General features: G+C 35.5%; 1 protein-coding gene across 2 annotated transcripts in view; it reads right to left on the bottom strand.

Moving 5' to 3' along the window:
* The window catches only part of LOC149535135 (uncharacterized), a 136,419-nt gene that overhangs the window by 90,014 nt on the left and 27,279 nt on the right, over positions 1–19,126 (bottom strand). For both annotated transcript variants that reach the window (XM_089804066.1, XM_089804067.1), the window contains exon 5: positions 6,303–6,658. In XM_089804066.1, the coding sequence (XP_089660192.1) occupies positions 6,303–6,658 (356 nt within the window). The remainder of the gene's footprint in view (positions 1–6,302; positions 6,659–19,126) is intronic.

The raw sequence follows: 19,126 nt of genomic DNA, 5'->3' as shown, positions 1-19,126 counted from the left end.
TATCGGCAACATTGTTTTATTCAATGAATAAGTTTTTAGTATGAAATCCTGATTCTGGAATATTCATTGCAGCGAGACGAATTTCTTCATGCAAAATTAAAATGTCCAAACCTGTATAGTTAGAATGAAAGCAAATCATTAAAATATTTAAACATTGAATACATACCAAATGTTTAACAAAATGTCACTGAGTCAAAACAGAAATTATTTAGTCTAGAGCAGCAGGGTTATTATAGTGGACCAATGAACACTAGCGTTGCTAGATGCAGATACTTTTTATTATTTGTTAATGATTTCAATAGAAAAATGTGGGTGTATTTTCTTAAGAATAAATCAAATGTGCTCAATACCTTTCAGATTTCACTTTAAGGTTACATAATAGTTGGGGGGGAATTTTGTTCAGCTGACTTCTCCACTTTTTTTGCTACACATGGCATTAAGCACCGACTTTCCACACCATACACCCTTCAACAAAATGGTTTTGTTGAACGTAAAATTACGGAAATGGCTCATTCTATGATGGAAAGTAGAAATATACCTAAGAAATACCGGCCTGGAGTAATTTATACTGTAGTGTACCTTCCAAATCAGTCACCTACACAAGTTGCTAAGAAGATGACTCTTGAAGAAAGATAGTCGAACGCAAGCCCAACACGGGCCATCTAAAACTGTTTTGGTTCTAGAGCTCATGTATGGAATCCAAAAGCCAAGCATGCCAAGCTGAATTCCAAAAATCAACGACTTATGTTTACTAGTTACAATGACAATCACAAGGCAAACACATTTATTGATGTGGTGACAGATCGTCTCATATTCCATCATGATGTAGGGGTAATGATACGACTAGTTCATTTCTTTCTACAACCAGTCTTAAGGACCATCATGTGAGGGCTTCTGATATGAGTGTTCGCCCTCCCCTTGTTTCCCTAACGAGGGGACTTCTAATCATTTTAACTCTAAAGATGAGGAGTCTACCAGTCATGATACAGAACAATTGATGTGGTGACAGATTGTCTAAAATTCCATCATGATGTTGGGGTTGATGATACTACTGGTCCATTTCTTTCTACTACTAGTCTTCAGGATCATCCTGTGAGGGCTTTTGATGTGAGTGTTCGTCTTCCCCTTGGTTCCCCTAATGGGAGGGCTTCTAATCATTTTAACTCTAAAGATGAGGAGTCTACCAATCATGATATAGAACAACCTAATTTTCCCCAAGATTAACATCTAGATGCATTTGTTTCGGCCTTCCCAGGAGATGTTGTTTCTCCTATTCTTGATGTCAGTACTCCTACTCTTTGACCTAAGTGGTGGGCGAAAACTATAGGAGATCTTCATGATGATGAGTGCAATGAGGGGAGATCATTTTGAGAAAGAGAAAGCAGCAGAATACAATTAACTTTGCTCTCATGGACAACATCCACAACATCTATGAGCCTCAAACATATTCACAGGCTAAATGAATTTCAAAATGGGAAAAGGCTATAGAGACGAAATGCCATAGTCTTCTAAAGAATCTTACTTAAGTCCTTTCTGATCTTCCTCTTAGGAAGAAACCTATCAGCTACAAATGGGTTTATAAGGTCAAGTATCATGCAGATGGTACTTTGGATGAATACAAGGCCAAATTGTTAGCTCAAGAATTCAGACATTGGGAGGGCATTGTATATGAGGAGACTTTTGCTCCTATTTCTAAGAAGAGCACAATTTTTCTTCTTCTCAGTATTGCTACTCAATTTGGCTAGTAACTCCATCAGATGGATGTCAAGAGTGTCTTTCTCAACAGTGAACTGCAAGAAGAAGTCTATATGGTGCACACAATCTCCTGATTTTAAGGTTGCCAACAAAGAACATCAAGTATGTGTTGGACTAACCGCCAAAGTGCCCCTTCAGGATTTGTGACATGGCTTAACCGCCTGCTATGTTCTGAAGTCTAGTGGTTGTATCGGGCATTGACAAGTCGATCTTTTGGTTGCAGAAAAGTGAGTGCTGATAATAGCAGGTGCAAGGACCCAAAGCTGATTGGTTATACAAAATCAGATTGGGTAGGTTCAGTGGACGACAAAAAATTCACTTACGGGTATGTACTCAATATAGGTGCATGTGCCAATAGTGGCACATTGTGATGGTTAAGTTGTTGTGTTGTTATCCTTGCCATCAAGGTTCAAATCTAATGGGGATGAGGTCCCCCGTTTGTGGCCTCACTGGTTCATAGCTCCAGGTCAAAGCGTTTACCCCTCTTTTCTTTTTTCTTTTTTAAATATAGGTGCATGTGATGTAACATGGACCAGCAAGAAGCAACAAGAAATGGCTCTTTCTTTGACTAAAGCAGAATATTGGGGAATAATTATGACAGCATGTGAGGCAGTTTGACTCTGAAGGATGGTTTCTAACATGCAAATGGCACAAGCAAAACCTTCTCCCTTGTATATTGATAATCAAGGGGTGCTCAAACTAGCCAAAAATCTAGTATTCCATGAACATACCAAAAAAATTGAGCTTTATTGTCACTACATCTACAAGCTAGTAGAAGACAGATCACTTCAGCTAGGATCAGACAACAAATGTCAACAAATCTCTTAGTCCAAATAAGTTTGTCGGATTTAGGGGGCAGCTTGGTGTAGTTGACGGATTGACCATTAAGGGAGGATATTAGAATAATTATAAATTATTTATCTTATTAATGGTGAATTATGTAATATATTAGATGAGATTCTCATAGTTTCAGTCAATTAGAATCTTTCTGTTATGGACTTTTAGTCTTCTATTTTGAAACATCAACAATATAATTGCCTATATAAGGTTGCTCATTCCTCAGTAATAAAGAAGCAATTACCATTGTCTCATTCGTGTAACATGAGTTGCATGTCCACCATTTCCATCTACATTACGAATAGGAGCCCACAAGTTTCGGCTGCATCCAAAATCTTTGTCAATGGCTGCAGAATGAACTAGTCTATAAAATGATTATTTTCAGTGTAATAGAGGTTCAATAGCACTTCTGATTTTTGAGTAGTAGAAACATCAGTTTCCAGTGAGCCTTAGTGGGTGCTTCTCACAGGAGGTGAATACCTTACTATGTGTCTTTATGGTCTTTTGTAATTGTTCTCCCTCCACAATGAAGAGTCTATGGCGCTTTGTGCTCAATTTATAAGGAAACATTCATCCTCTATTGAAATGTTCTTTGTGGATTTGATAAGAAACAATGAATTTAAACTAACAGGAATTTTGTCAAATAGTTGTCAAGTAAGCAAGGCTATTAAGCAAACTGCCACAGTACTGTCACCCTATTGTTTAACCACACCCTGCTGTGAACTAATTATATTAATCAATGAAATCTTGTCACCAAGTGAGAGCAATAACATATAATTCTTATGACAGTGGACCCAGATTTTAAAACACTTATGCAAAATACGACTGTCACTGCATATAACAAGGAATCGACATACAGTAATTTAAGGTACAGATGAGCATATTCGGTACAGACCCGATTACAATGATGAGAGGCCTTGCTGGGAGCCTGACTGCTGTATGCAGTTCCAACGTTCTCCCTTATACACCGTGTGCAGTGAATCCGCTGTCGACAATCTCTATGGCTGGTCCGGACTGTATCATCCACAAACTTCCAAGACTTCTACCGCACGCAAGTTATACTGTATGACTGGTCAATGGATATGCGGAGGTCTCCTTTACTACCGTGTAGCAAACATTCGTCCTGTCAAAACAATGGCACCCTGCAAACTTCCGACTCTACTTGCTTGCCTGTTCTGATATTCCTCAGGACCGATAACAATGTAGGATTACATTCATACATGGTTCCCTCTGTGAGTAGTAACTGGCTGGCATCCAGTTCTGCCGTATTCCTGAACTCTGCTCCTGTGCTATAATAATATAGATGTTGACAGTATATAACTGAGAATCAAAGGATGCTGCTCAAAGATGGTGATTTACCTCTAATTAGTATGGAGAGCTTCCCTGTTTAACGTCCAAACCTTGGTCAATCTGCTGGCATTCTGTGTGTTCTACCAATCTGCCCTTCTGTCTATCTCCAGCTTTCCATTATACATTCAATGTCTCTAAATCGAACTTTAGCTCAGCAAATATAACATGAGTTACTAGGTTTATGTCTAGTCTCACCTATCTTCCATAAGGGGTTTCATCCTTAGGAGGAATCCAGTCACATTGAAGCAACCTGATTAGGATTTGAATAATAGCATATATTCAAGGTGTGAATCCCAATGCAAAATGCTTCCTTTTATCACCTCGAAGTGTGAGGAGATACAAACATCTTAGCAATGTGGGATAAGACACTATTTTGTCTTTTAGTCACTTAAGTCATTTTGTCCTAAAGTGACTTTAAATAATAAAATACTTTACAATTCAATCCAAAAAAATAAAGTGACTAAAACCTTAGAATTTCCCATTTAAATCTCCTCAATTGAAACCCAAACTCCTGTGACTAGCTGGCGTCCTAAAACATATGCCGTTAGCCTATCCAGATGGAAAGATAGACCAACTAGGCGCCATTAAAGCTAGCGTGGAGAAGGGGACATTACATCTATCCTCTTAGTTTTAACTTTTGTGCTTCTTAATGTTACAGTTATAAACTGGGATGTTGAATCATGCTAGTGCTCTTTTAGAATATCAGTGAGTTCATTGGTCATTATGAATTGCATCATGCTTTGTTGAATGAAACATTTATTTAAACTTCTTTTAGCATCTCTCTCCCTTTTCAAACACACAAAAAACAGAAGAGTCAATTTATTTAAGACCAAGGGGTTGTTTCACAAGTCAGTCCTACATTCATGAAACTTCTGGACCATGATTTCTTTACTATGTGCTTTAAAGATCAACAATACACACAATAAAAATAATTGTATCTTGCATTTGTTCTGCATCCAAAGAATTTCTGCAATTATTCAACAGAGAGGACCATAAAAGCAGTTGTGGAAAACTCCATACTAATATTCATTATTTGCCATTTGAAAAGAAAAAAAGACCATAAATATGTAAACATAGATATAAAGTTGTTCAACAAGAATTAGCAGTAAAATAGACAGTTAACTAAACGCACAAGTGACAACATCATTAATGAGATTCGTAATATTTCCAATATCTATTATACTCAAAGGAATTTAGTCAAGTGAAGAAATAGTTCTAAAAGTATCCTAATTAATAATTAGTGATTGTTTGAGGACAGCTAATTTTGTGAAGGGCAGGCTGTAATATCCCCTCTTCAGTATGGGACTAAATAAATAATAATAAATACAAATATTAAAAAATATAAATATAAATATAATATGGTTACAATTTAATTAAGTTCAATGAATGGTCAAAAGGCATGAAATGAAAGGTTGACACTCCTGTAAGAATAAGACATAAAAGGGATATCATAAATCACAAATTAGGGATGAAAGAAGAAACAATTGAGCAAATGAATCAGGGAAAGGAATGGGAAGAAAATAAGGAAGCGACTATTTCAAAGGGAAAAACTCAGGAATATCACATGAAGGGACATTGTATTGTTCACCACATAAATTGATGTTTGGGCCATTCGGTTGATGACATGAAGTCAACAAAAATAGAAATCATCAGTCATGGACAAGTGATAAGCAAGAAACAAAAGAATGTGGCTTTATCTTTAACAAAAGAAGAGTACAGGGTTGTTGCTGGGGCTGCATGTGAATCATGGTTGATTTACTGTTACATCAAAAGCATCCCAAACATTTAGTTTGTGATAATAAGAACATGTTCCAACCAGCCAAAAATCTAGCTCTCCATGAGCATGCCAAGAATATTGAGGTGCATTTCCATTTTATTCCTTCCCTTTAAAAATAGCATTATTAAACTGACATAGCGTTCAACTCAAGCAAAACCAGCAGAGACACTTACAAAGCCTCTTTGCACAGGAAACAAATTATGAAGTTTTTGAGAAACTTTTCATGTTTTAATAGATGACCAACAAAGGAAGAGTGTCAGAATACTAAATATAATGGTTATATATGCAAGTCATCAACTTTTATTAAAAATTATTAGACAGAAAACAGATGGAGCGTTAAATTATAAAATTGTGGTTTACAGAAGATAATGATAAGGAAGGGTTTGGTAGGCTATTTCACTCGCTTTATGTATTCACCCACCTCATTTCTGATTTAAATAGATAATAATATGCCAAACATTCTTCATCCATTTTTTAAAATTTTATCCTAATTTCATTTGCCTTCTGCTCAACCACAAAACTTACTTACTTGTTCATTCAATTCACAAACAGATTTAGTCTTTTCTCATCATGCAATACATACCTTCTTTCTCGTGGGTGCCCTTATGTTGTCAGAATTTCCAAAGATGCATGAAGAAACAGCAATGTGGCATGTCTGTAAGAACTTAGAATCCTCTTCATACAAATCAAATCCTGTGCTTAATGATCCTTCAGGCCCCTTCACAAAGCCACAATGCAATTTCTGATTTCTTGCATAAAATGAGTTTTCCCTTCCATCGAGACTTTGATGACCTGCAAACCGTGGCTCCCATACATCAACTCCGTCAGGTTTCTCCTCTCTTCGAACATATTCTAAAGAAAAATTTGCAAACTTTGCAATTTCATCAGGTTCTTGAAGCTCCTCAGTTGAGTTCAGGAATTCCACCTCACATGGAAGACCTGAAGATATACACAAGAAAGTAAGCACATAAATTTCTGCTAGCACAAGTAATAAAAGTTAGCATTGGGCAGTTACAAGAAAATACAAAGCTTAAAGCAATTTACACGAGAGATTGCAAAACAACAGCAGACATCTATCAAAATACTAAAGACATTTCTTATCCAATTAAAAAATTACTTGACATTTTCTGGCTTAGATATCTATGCCTGATTCATTCCAGATAGAAATAGTTCAACTTGAAAGACATATGAACATGGATATAGTCTCTGATATAGTTAATGGCCTTGTACACAATCGACTATGCAGTTGGGGAAAAGTCAAAAGAATTTCCCCTCATCACATACAAATTTAATCAGAGCAATATCACTCACTCTTTCCACACACATGATAAGAAATGCACGAGAATATGCTGAGCATAGAGCATCATAGATAAGCAGACAAGCACTCTATTTTTTTGACAAACAGTTATATCCAAGCATCCAAAGCAGCGGAAAGAAAAACAAAGGTTTGCATTCAGTCATGTAATGATTTGCAACAGGTGTGTGACAATAAGCATAAACTTAAAGAAGCAGCAAATTAATTGAAAAATAGATTTAAACATATTGAGTTTTAGAACAAAAACTGCGTGTACATTTTGATTTCTTGCACTCTTGAAAGGTATTTCCAAGAAAAACATTCTCTACTAATAGAGCAATGTTTCCGATGCCCACTCCAACATCACACCAGTCAGACTTGTAAAGACTGGGTAACTGAATCAAGAGAAACCACTTAGCAATTGTAGTGAAACTCAAGAATAAATAGATATTCAAAATTTGAGGAATACGTTAATTGATTGGAGCTTCACAAAAGGAACTGTACATTTTTTATGTGCCTAGCTTACTAAGTTTTCAAAGCTGAATCAACTTTTTCCAAGTAAAGCCATGATTTGCTGTCAAGAAAAGTCTTGAAGAGCTGACAATATCAGAGATTTCAGGCAAAATAATAGAAGCATTCAAAGAAATTTAACACAGTAAACAATATTGTACTTCTTGTCTCTCTTATTTCAAACCATTATATATATATATAAAGGATAAAATACCCCATGTACGGTTTCAACTAATTACAAACTTAGTGAGATATTAAAAAAAACATAAGAGCACTAACAATAGAATTCCAACATTTCCCCCCGTGTGAAAATGGTAAAAACTCAAACTCGTGATCTTGACTCAAACGAAAGGCACCTCCGATCAACCTTTCATGGTTTTCACACAGATTTCCCACAGGCGAAGACATGAGCAAGAACCCAGTCAATTGTCCACCTCGTTTACTTTTCTAAATCCTCCCACAAACTCTTTCAAGATCCACGAACATACTCTGGGCTCTAGCACTATGGCTTTACATCAGTGAAGTTAGGTAGAAATCAACATACATATCAGAAATCTGAAAAAACTATACTAGAAAAGGTTTTTACAAAGTTCTTAATTGTAATCACTATTATCGATTGATGTCAATCAATCTAAAATAGCATAAACAGCCAACACTACCACTGGAAGTTGCCCTTGACTTTAACCATTTTGACACAAAATGGGAAGGAAACATCGGTTATTATTCTTTGAAGCCAGGTTCGCACCCTACAGCCCGGATTCGCACGGGTCTGGATTCGCGTCCAGGTTTGCTGCAGGTCCAGGCAGGGTTTGGATTTCGGACTGTGGGTCCGTCTGGGTCCTTGCTGGCACAAATCCAGGCGAACCCAAGAAAGCGCAATCTAATGAAACTCGCAGTTTATAACTACCCCAAAAAAGTGGATCAACCTTTAATATGTGACCAAATAGCTTATTAGATAGGGCAGGGGACTCAATGCATGACTACTGACTAACAATTATATAAGCTAATAGACCTAAACACATTGCATTAGATAAGTGGATGAAATAAGAAGAGACCCAACAAATTTAAGCATCAATTGATCAAAGGCTCAACTATAGCACAAATAAGTTAAATTGTTGTCTTGCAAAATGAAGCTTGTCAATTCCAGTCATATAAACTCCAATCTCCAAGTTGAAATATGCAGAGATCTCGTGTCAGAAAATAGCACAAAAAGAAAGAACCCCTAATGGGTGAGGTGTGAGGCCTGTGACTCTCCTAAACACATATCAAAAGGAGAAAAGCACACCCCCTATCAAGTTAAATACAAACCTTAAAGTATGGTGTCCACAAATGATAATAGACCAAATCTTATCACAACAAGGGTCCCCGTGTATACTACAAATGGACAAACAAACAAACATCCCATTCATTGTAAGCTCTTGATCTAATCACTCTTTTGAGTTTTCAATCCACCAATGCTGATAATATCCTCCACAGTCGCTTGAAAGCTGAAAAACCAAACAATTTTGCCATTTTTAAACACCCATTGCATAGATTGTGCGGGGCATCATGTGTATCTTATGTGGTCAAAGCAATAATAAATCCTTCCACATAATAGGGTTGGAGATAATCTCATCAACCCAAAATTCTCTCTAATACCATATTAACAATTTTGAGCAAAATAATAGAGGCATTCAAAGAAATTTAACACAAAAAATAATCTCTCGCTTCTCATGTCTTATTTCAAACCCTCACATATATAAAGGATAAAAACAATCCATGTATGATTTTTGTTACAAGCTAGGGTTGTCGTTGCACCAAAAGATCGATCTATTAATGCCAAATACAACCGCTAGACTTAAAGAATCCACAAGAGGCGGCTAAGCCATGTCACAAATCCCAAAGGGGAACGTTGGCAAGTAGTTCAACAATCTCCCATAGTGTTACCTAAGGAGATTCAAACCTGTGACCAAGCTTTGTTACCACTTGTTACAGTGGTTGTTGTCGTTGCACCAACAGATTGACCTGTTAATACATGATACAACCACTAAACTTATAGAAAACGTAGGGCGTTGCTAAACCATGTCATGAATCCTGAATGGAGACATTGATGATTGGTCCAACATTTTCAACTAATTACAAACCTAGTGAGTTGTTACACAATTTGTAACAAAACCAAACCTAAGCACTAACAACAGACAAATTCCAATGTAATAACCCGTGCCTGGTTATAACTTAATAACGCCTTTTTTATTTACAATTCCGTTGTTTGACATTTTGTCAAACACTACGTAGGCAACCTCAGATACCACAGTAAGGCTCTATCCAGTCTAGATCCTCTATCGCTGATGGATATGGTAATCTTTGCTTGGTTTAGTGTGTATGTTTTGTTCAAACTGATATTGATGCATTAACCAAAGGAAACATGGAATTCTGAAATGGAAAGGATTCTAAACATAATCAAATTGAAATTTTATTGAATCATAATGAAGCAGCAATTATTGATTACAAAAGAACCTAGAAATTCATTGTATAATTTCCCAGTACCCAGCAGACCACAACTCTGTCCTAACACCTCAGATTTTTAAATTCAGATTGTATTTACTTTGCATAAACAACAAATATGAACCGGGTTATTGTGCAGAACCATCTCTCCAAAGTCACGTAGGCAATCAAGAACATAAACCGCCACCCAGAACTAATCACAGACCCTCAGAGAATCCAAATGCAGGTTTGCTAATTCAATTGCAGACCACCAACAGCTCCCTACACTGCCCAGATTTCCTGTACAACAGCCACAGCAGACCCCTGTGGGTCTATTTCATCAAACGCAGCCTCCAGATGTTGAACGCGGGCTTCTTTATCCAGTTTGTACGTGTATTAAAAGAGATGCCAACCAAATAATAGCATGCTCCAGATTTAAATCAGCATTGAATAATGAATTCCACAAGAAACACCATCTCCTTAGCCACAAGAAACAACATCTTCCCAGCCACGAGATGTACAGTAGGGTAGTCACAACATAACTCCTAATTCTCCAATGAACAATCAGCTCCTCAGCCACAGTAGAGGAAGCTCTAGAATCAAACACTCAAATCAAACCCTTATACTTCAGCAAGGGCACAAAAAATCATAACTCAAAAAAGCCACAAAGTCAACAAAAGACAAACAACATTTAAGTGTACTTTTCCCAATGAAATGAGCTCATTTTTATAATGTCATGTTGGCAAAAGTCTCCAAAAGAACTCAACTTCAAAAACTGTGAAAGTTTCCCAAAAGAACTCAGCTCTTGAAACTTTTCAACACATCACTTTAAATATTTAATACTTGGCTTAGGCATATAATAAATGACCGCTTCCAATGATGACTCAACCCTCAACTTAAGTGAAATTATAAAGCTAAATTATAACTTTATTATAGGTCATTTAATGATTAATAATAATTTGGCCACTAAAAATATAATAACTCCCAAAATACTCATCATTTAAATATGCCGTCTGAAAGAGGAGTCACACCTATTATTTCTTCATGTCATCAAATGCACTTTCCAAAAATAGAAAGGGTCCATCTCAATCAACATCCAACTTATCACAAATAGTAAGTACACAAAACTAAGCCCAAACGAAGTCCAATTTGAGCCAAATGAAGACCAACTTGTAGCTTACTTAATTGTGGAGAAGATAAGACCCTCCCAAGCCAAGCCACTGCCTCTGAAGACCCTCTATCCACAATTATTAGCCTACAAGGATCACAATAATAGGCTAATCCCTGAAACTTTGATACTGACAAAAATGGGGACATTACATCTAGAGAGGAAAAAACAATGTAATTCCTTTCAAAACAGAAGGCAATGAACAAGCAAAATCAACTAGTCATGCTTTGACAACCTTTGAATATATTTTGTTATTATGATCCTATCAATCTTAATAAGTATTCAAATGCTTGGATGACGTTGTAGGTCTAGCCCATTCCATAAACGAGGAAGGTCAAGATTCTATTTATGTCTTTCAACTCAGTAGATTTTCCAAACTTTAGCTCCCATCTGCTCATTCCAAGTTTTCAAATAGGAGGTCGGTCACTTTTAGTAATTATTTGCTAAGTTACTGGTACGGGTACGGATACGTGGGTACGGCAATTTTTTGGGAAGTGGGTTTGGGTACATCTGGGTACGTCTATACAAATAACATATAAAAATCATTAATATATATATATATATATATATATATATATATATGCATTTGTACAACTTGAAAAGTAGAAACAAAACTAAAAGCATATAAAAATCATAAATATATATTATATATCTATGCATGTATACAGGCTTACAGCTTGAAAAGTAGAAACAAAACTGCCATAAATATTGCAGTAGCACATTTATAATGATTTACTATAAGTCTAGTTTCATATCAATTTGTCAAAAATTGAATGTTATGATAGATATATCATATATACATATCGAATTAATTATGCATTGGTTAAACAATAAACTGTCAAAATATTACAATTAGACTAATTAGTAATCAGCATCATATGGGTCATCAAGAAAATCAAGATCAGTGGAACCACATGCAGCCCCAGTTTCACTTCCACAGCTAGAAGCACGTTGGCGATTTGCCTCCACAGAGGGTAACGATGGTGCGTTAACTGAAAAATTCAAATCTGTTCTCTCGGGATCTACATCCCACAACATTGTGCCCCCTTCCTTGTACTGATCTTGTTTATAAGTAAGAAGGTGCAAGTTGGAATGCACATAAACCAATTCTTTTGCCTTACTTGCTGCCAATTGATTGTTTTCACTGAGTGAATAAAGGAGTATGTACTCCAATTTCTCTCAGCTGAAGAAGAACTAGCAACCTATTGAAAATTTGTCACAATGTTAGAGAGTTGCAACTATAAAAATAACTTTATTTCTGACATTAACAGACTAACAGTGTTAGAGAGTTGGAACAAAAATTAAGAAACATACCTGCGATAGAAGTTTGATTGCAAGAGTTTGAAGGTGTGGTGATGTATGGCTATTAAGGTACCACCAAGCATGAGCATCCTTCGTGTACTTGTCACGGATAGCAGCAACACTTTGACCGCTAGAGGATACAAAATCAACAAACTCAGTTGTAACTAAATCCTTCATTTTGCATGATCACGAAAGAGTTTATTGAGTGCTGTCCTACATCCATCACTTACTTCTTCATTTCTGTATGGTGGTACCCTTGTTGGTTGAGAAAGAATTTCATCACTATAAAATTTTGGATTCAATGCAAATTCAAGAAGATCTAATGGGGTGGTCATTTTGTTCCACCATTCAACACAAATTGACTTATCTTCTTTGAAGAAAGTTTCTTTTGGATCTTTCTCTTTTTTATTGATGACATCTCTCATTAACTCAATCATTGAGTCAATGCCATTGTATACCATTCCCAAACATGGGTGATCCATGTCAGCAAAATGGATCATGCTCATGATGGGCTTGGTGAAACTAAGAAGATATTCCACTCTTCCCCACCAAGTGTCTTCTAGGATCATTTTCTTTACATTTGTTGCCCTTTCTGTATTGGATTGCCTCCATTGAATCCAACCTTGACCAATAACCATGCCAACAAGTGCCTCTCGCAACAACACAAGTCGCCTCAAGACAATTGTGTTTGATGCAAATTGAGTCTCAACAACCTATTCAAGAATTAAAAATCAAAATTAAAATATGAAGAAATCATTTTCAAATTTAAAAAGTAAATTCATATTAGTAGTGTGTTTCAATTACCTTCAGCAATTCCAACTGTGAAAATGATCTAAAAATGGCTTGTGACATGTTATGGTTTGTGATGAACATCTGAACCTCTTCAGCCTCACCATAGATTTGTTTGATCCAATCTATTTTCCTACCCAACTTTTGTAGCATTAGGTTGAGAGAGTGGACAGCACAAGGTGTCCAATAGATGTAATCAAAACGTCTCCCAATCAACAAACCTGCAACTCGACAATTCTTTGCATTGTCTGTAATAACTTGGACAACATTTTCAGAACCCACATCTTCGATGCATTGTATAAGGATATCAGCAATAGATTGTGCATCCTTCACCTGTCCCTCACAATCCACAGCCTTTAGAAACATTGCCCCTTTGGGGCACACTGCAATCACATTTATCAATGGCCAATTTTTGGTATCCTTCCACCCAGCAAAAATAATTGACACCCCTATTTGTTTCCATGAATTTCTAATGGAAGCCAATGCATTGTTTATGTTTTTGACCTCACTTGCTAGTAAGGTGGTGCGTACCTTCTCATAACCTGGCCCTATCCACCCTTGTAGAGCCTCCTTCGCTTTTCTCAACATATCCTGCCAATATGGTGAGCGTACAACATTGAATGCCAAACCGTTTGCATAGATGCATCTTCTAACAGCTTCATCTACAATCTCCCTAGCATCATTCTGGAATGCTCTCTCCAATGGCCCCTTACTTCTCTTCTCAGTAACAGGTTCTTCAACTCTGCCCAAGAACAGGTGGTTCTCTACTATGATATCAAGAAAGTTACCATGAGATGGAGAAGGTGGGGGCCTCGAACTACTTCATTTTCATTTCAACAAAGGATGGTTTGTGGCACGTCCAACTCTTGCATCTGCTTCCTCTTGCTCTTGAATGAATCTTGCTATTTGTTGAGGTGGCAATCCTTTTGCATCCGGTCCTTCGCATGCTTTGATACCCATTTGGGGAATGGCACATAAATGGGCTTTCACACGGCTATAGGAGCTAGTTTTCTCCACATGGCATAAATTGCATTCCCAAACAAATGTTCCATCTCCTTGGCTTTTTATCGTGACATATTTCCATAATGGTGAATTGGGATCAGTCTTGAATTTGGGTCGAGCAATAGAAGTTGAAGTTGCCATTGCCTTGTCTACAAGAGCCAACAAGTTAAAAATAATAATAATAATCAAATAATACAATATTAAATATAAAAATAAACAAATTTAATTTCTATTTCAACATTAAATAACAAAATTATAAATATATATTAAGTTATTAACATTATAACATTATATTTATAATTACAATTTATAACAAATATTAAAGTTTATTATATAAATATTAAATTAATAAACAATAAAATAAAAATATATATTATTAACATTTGAATAATCTAGAGTCTCGATATTATATATTGTAATATTTAAATATTAACTAAGATTAAAAAAACTTACAATTTAAAATTTAAACAATTTAATAAAAACTTAAAAAACCTTCTATATCAATAATATATTAATATTATAAGCTATATATAATATTTAAAAGTTTAGATAAACTATATAATTTAATAAACTATATTATAATAAACTATATAATATAAACTTTAGAACTTTAAATAAATTTAAAAAAAATAAACAAACATATTAAAACATAAAACTTTAAAAGTTTAAAAGAAAAATATTTTACATACCTTCGAACGCAGATTTTTCATTGTAGGGATTCCCGAGCTTTGGCGCTAATGGATTCCTCCTCACGAGCTTTGGCACCACTCAGTCTGTCCTCCTAGTTGTAGTCGATTCCCTCCTAGCAAGCAGTTGCAGTCTATTCCCGTCGTCATCAAGCAAGCAGATGTCGTCGTTGTCTAGCAAGCAAATCCCGTCGCCGTCGTTCTCAGAAGTAAAAAGTTGAGTGCAGCAGATGTAAAAATGTTTTCACCAAACTTCCGTTTCGTTTTGCAGACTTAAGACTTTCTCCGTCCACTTTAGGGTTTTCACTAGGGTAAAAACGTGTAAAAAACAAACACTGACACAAAAATATCTAAGTCAAACTGCCACGTAACAAATCAAAATCAAAATCAAATCTCCACGTCATCAAAAAAGCATTCAAATACAAAATGGAAATTCCAAATATGCATAAATCAAACCCTATTCTATTCCACACGGTATTTTGAATGTATCTAATTTTGATACGTACCGTACCAGTATCTAAAGGCAAAAGGGGAAGTACCGGTAACTTAGATTATTTGTAATGTTTCCTTAATGATCATCTTAGTTAGGTTGGTTAGTTTTAATTTTTGGCTTCACTATTGTTTCATTTAGAAACATTGTCTTGTAATCTTTTATATAGAGGGCCTTTTATATCTAAAACCACAAAAAATTGTGGTTTATGGGAGGCAATTTTTGCATCATAGTCCTCTTTACAAAAGTTTTTGATGATTTTTGAACAAAATCATGGTTGTTTTTTGCATCATAGTGCTCTTTACAAAAGTTTTTGATGATTTTTGAACAAAATCATGGTTGTTTTTCTAAAGCAATAGAGGGTTTGACGATTTACTCCTCAAAATCTTGGTTTTGTGAAGCTGAGCTCAGTCTTTTTCATTCAGGGAGGGACAACTTTGTACCCAACATCAGATTGGAAAGATTTTGGCTATCTTGGTCATATCTAGAAATTCTACAGAACCAAAAAGGGTCTCAACAATAGGATCATGTCGCAAAGTGTTACGAGAAGGGGGTAGTCTTCCATTCATTTGTGACCAAAAGACCTACAAATTATGTCTTATGTAGGGTAGTCCAAAACAATGGCCATTAAGGGAGGGTATTGAAATTAGAGTAATGTTTCTATAATGGTTATCTTAGTTTAGTTACTTTCTTTTTATTCTAGCTTTAGTTCACAATTATTTCATTCAAAAAGATCATCTTGTAATCTCTCATAAATAGAACCCTTTGTCTCTATTTATACATCGATTTATAATAACAGTAATTAGTTAATGAGGAATCGTGTTAGAGATAATATTTACTTAGTGCATATATAGCCCACAAAAGCCTTACTATGTGTACCTTATCCATTTAGTAGATTTTGGCTGTCTTTTTTACACATTTCAAGAATCTTTATTTTGTCTTTGTATGCTAGCACTTGTCTATTTCTAATTGTGGGTATGCCTTTGAGTCTTTTCTTTTGAATTTTGTCTATTTCTCATAGTACACTTAATCTCTAAACACTGCAAATAACAATTAACTATCCTACTACTGCCTGATTTTTTAATAACAATTGCATTTTTATTATTATTACTTCTTCACATAGTTTATTAATATATGCATCAATATGATCCTAGACATACCATGACCTCCTAGATGCACATGCTTGGAAACATGGTATGCTTATAAAGCTTTTAATCGGCCATGAAACATATGCAATCTATATATATTCAAGCTTTGATGTGAGATTTAATCACAAAATGCGCAAAGATGTTATGGCAAATTGAAGTATTATACAAAGGAGAGGGGGGCTCCTCAAACAGATTTACAAAGATGATGTTTCTAAATGGAATAATCATGAACTAAAGACAAAAAAGGAAACTTCCTAAAGCAACAAAGATGACCATCAAAGAAACACTACGATATTTTAATACCGTCCCTTAATAGTCATCATTCTAACTACCCTATAAAAGACAATTTGCATATCTTTTGGTCACAAATGCATATAAGGGTCCTTCTAGTCACAAATGCATATAAGGGTCCTTCTAGTCACAAATGCACACAAAAGGCTGCCCCCTTCTCTTCAAAAAGCTTTTGTGAGAGCTTGCAGCTAAGACCCACCCTGGTTCTGCAAAACTTAGACAAATGACCAACGTAACCAGAAATCCATCGAACCTAATGTTTGGCAAACAAAAACTGTCCCTAACTGTAGGTTAAAAAATGTCAAGAAAAACTTCTGAAACTAAAACCACAATTTTGAGAAAAAACTCTACAAACCCTTCTGCCAATGATCATTGTGACCCAAAAAATAATTGCAAGAAAATTCAGAATTCAACAAAACTTTTGTGAAGGAGCACTATGACTCGTTACAAATTTCATGAAGCTACAATTTTCGTGGGTAAAAACAACACAATCCTCTAAGGAAATTTTTTGGGAAAAAAGACAGAGACCAAAAACACTAGTCATGATTTTTTTATGGTAAAAATCAGATAACCCGAAGCAATTTTTAATGAAAATTTTGAAAGAACTACACTCAATACTGAAAAATTGATCAAAAACACATTTTTTTTAGAAGAAAAATCGATCAAACCCCAGAGTCAATTTTTTGGGAAAAAATAGTGAAAACCCTGACACTGAAGTCCAAGGGGTTTAGCTTAGTAGGTTGAAATAATGAGTTCTCATTGTGGAGACCCTGGTTCAAATCCCAAGAGGGACATCTTTGTGGAATTCTATGTTGTGAATCTTGGTCTTCCATTGGTTTTATTATTCCATTGTAAAAAGGTGGATTCTAAGTTGTGACTCTTGGTCTTCCAATTGTTGTTTCTAGTGCAGTAGCTGTAAGGAGCTAGTGTGGTTGCTCATAAGGAGATCAAATAAGTTAAGTCTCGTGTTGCTGCTCGTAAAGAGCACAAGGTTTGTAAAGGATCTTGAATATAAAAAAAACCCGACACTCAAACATCAGACATTATTGTTTATGGAAAAAATCAGAAAACCCTTGTATAGAACAATTTTCGTGGAAAAATATAATACAAAACCCAAAAATAATTTTTGTGAGAAGAAAATATAAAACCTAGAATACTCCTTTTTAAGGAAAATACTATAAAAACCTTCCAAATTTTTCTCAAGGAAAAAATATCCAACAAAAAATATCTTCATGTCTGCCAAAAAACCAATGCTGAGAAGGATCTTTGCAGGAAACCAACAATCACACAAGCCAGAAAAAAGCACCCAATTCGTGGGTAAGAACAAATTGCTTAGTTGTGTACCAAAAAACTCTGAAAAAAATGAGTTAGCAAAAACCTTTCGTGGGCAATTGCAAGAGGAAACTTCAAAAATGGCTGACAATAGAAAATGTGTTTGAAAACACAAACACGACCACAAAAGGAGAAATGAGATTTCATGCTTAAGTAAAGTACAGCCACATTGAACTTCCAAGTGATGGTTATAGGAGCCTACTTACAAAACTCGCATATCCAAACTCTCTAATGTTGTAACGCCAGTTTATTTGCGTCGTGCACCTTTAAATCACAGTCCATGCAAAAATAAGCCGAATCTGCCTTGCAATACAACAAACAACTTGTATTTCTACAAATGTCCCAAAGCTTAGGGATGCTCCACACATGAAACATGTCCAATGACGCTTTACAGTCCTCATCCTTCACCATTTTTGGGGATTACGAAGGGCTGAAATTTTTTGACACCTGAGTTGAAACCCTCGAACTGGACGAAAATAACTGTATCTACACCCATAATCCACAAAGATGCAGAAACCCTCACACAATTTCAAATAAAAAAATGCAAATTAGAGATGAAAATTTACCCAAAAACTTTAGGTTTCAAAAACACGATTTTTCACAAAAAGTCATTCAAAATAATCACAAAATAAATTCCAGGGATGAAGGTCTCAACTTTTTATTGAAAAATTCACCAAAACTTATAAAACCCCTTTGACCCACTCTCATACCATGTTATGATAAATCGATGTATTAAACAAAGGAGACGAAAGCTCCTTGAATATATTTACAAAGACAATGTTCTAAATGAAACAATCATGACCTGAAGACTGAAAAGGAAGCTTCCTAAAGGAACTAAAGATAACCATTAAAGAAACATTACAATATTTTAATAATAGATGCAAGAGCAGCTGAAAACTTTTTCAGACTATATATAACTCATATATAAAACT

This window comes from Cupressus sempervirens, chromosome 10, assembly GCF_028749045.1.
Source record: "Cupressus sempervirens isolate cs-2001-9-10 chromosome 10, ASM2874904v1, whole genome shotgun sequence".
Classification (NCBI taxonomy): domain Eukaryota; kingdom Viridiplantae; phylum Streptophyta; class Pinopsida; order Cupressales; family Cupressaceae; genus Cupressus; species Cupressus sempervirens.
The sequence above is the reverse complement of the archived record's forward strand: the minus strand, read 5'-3'. Positions and strand labels throughout refer to the sequence as shown.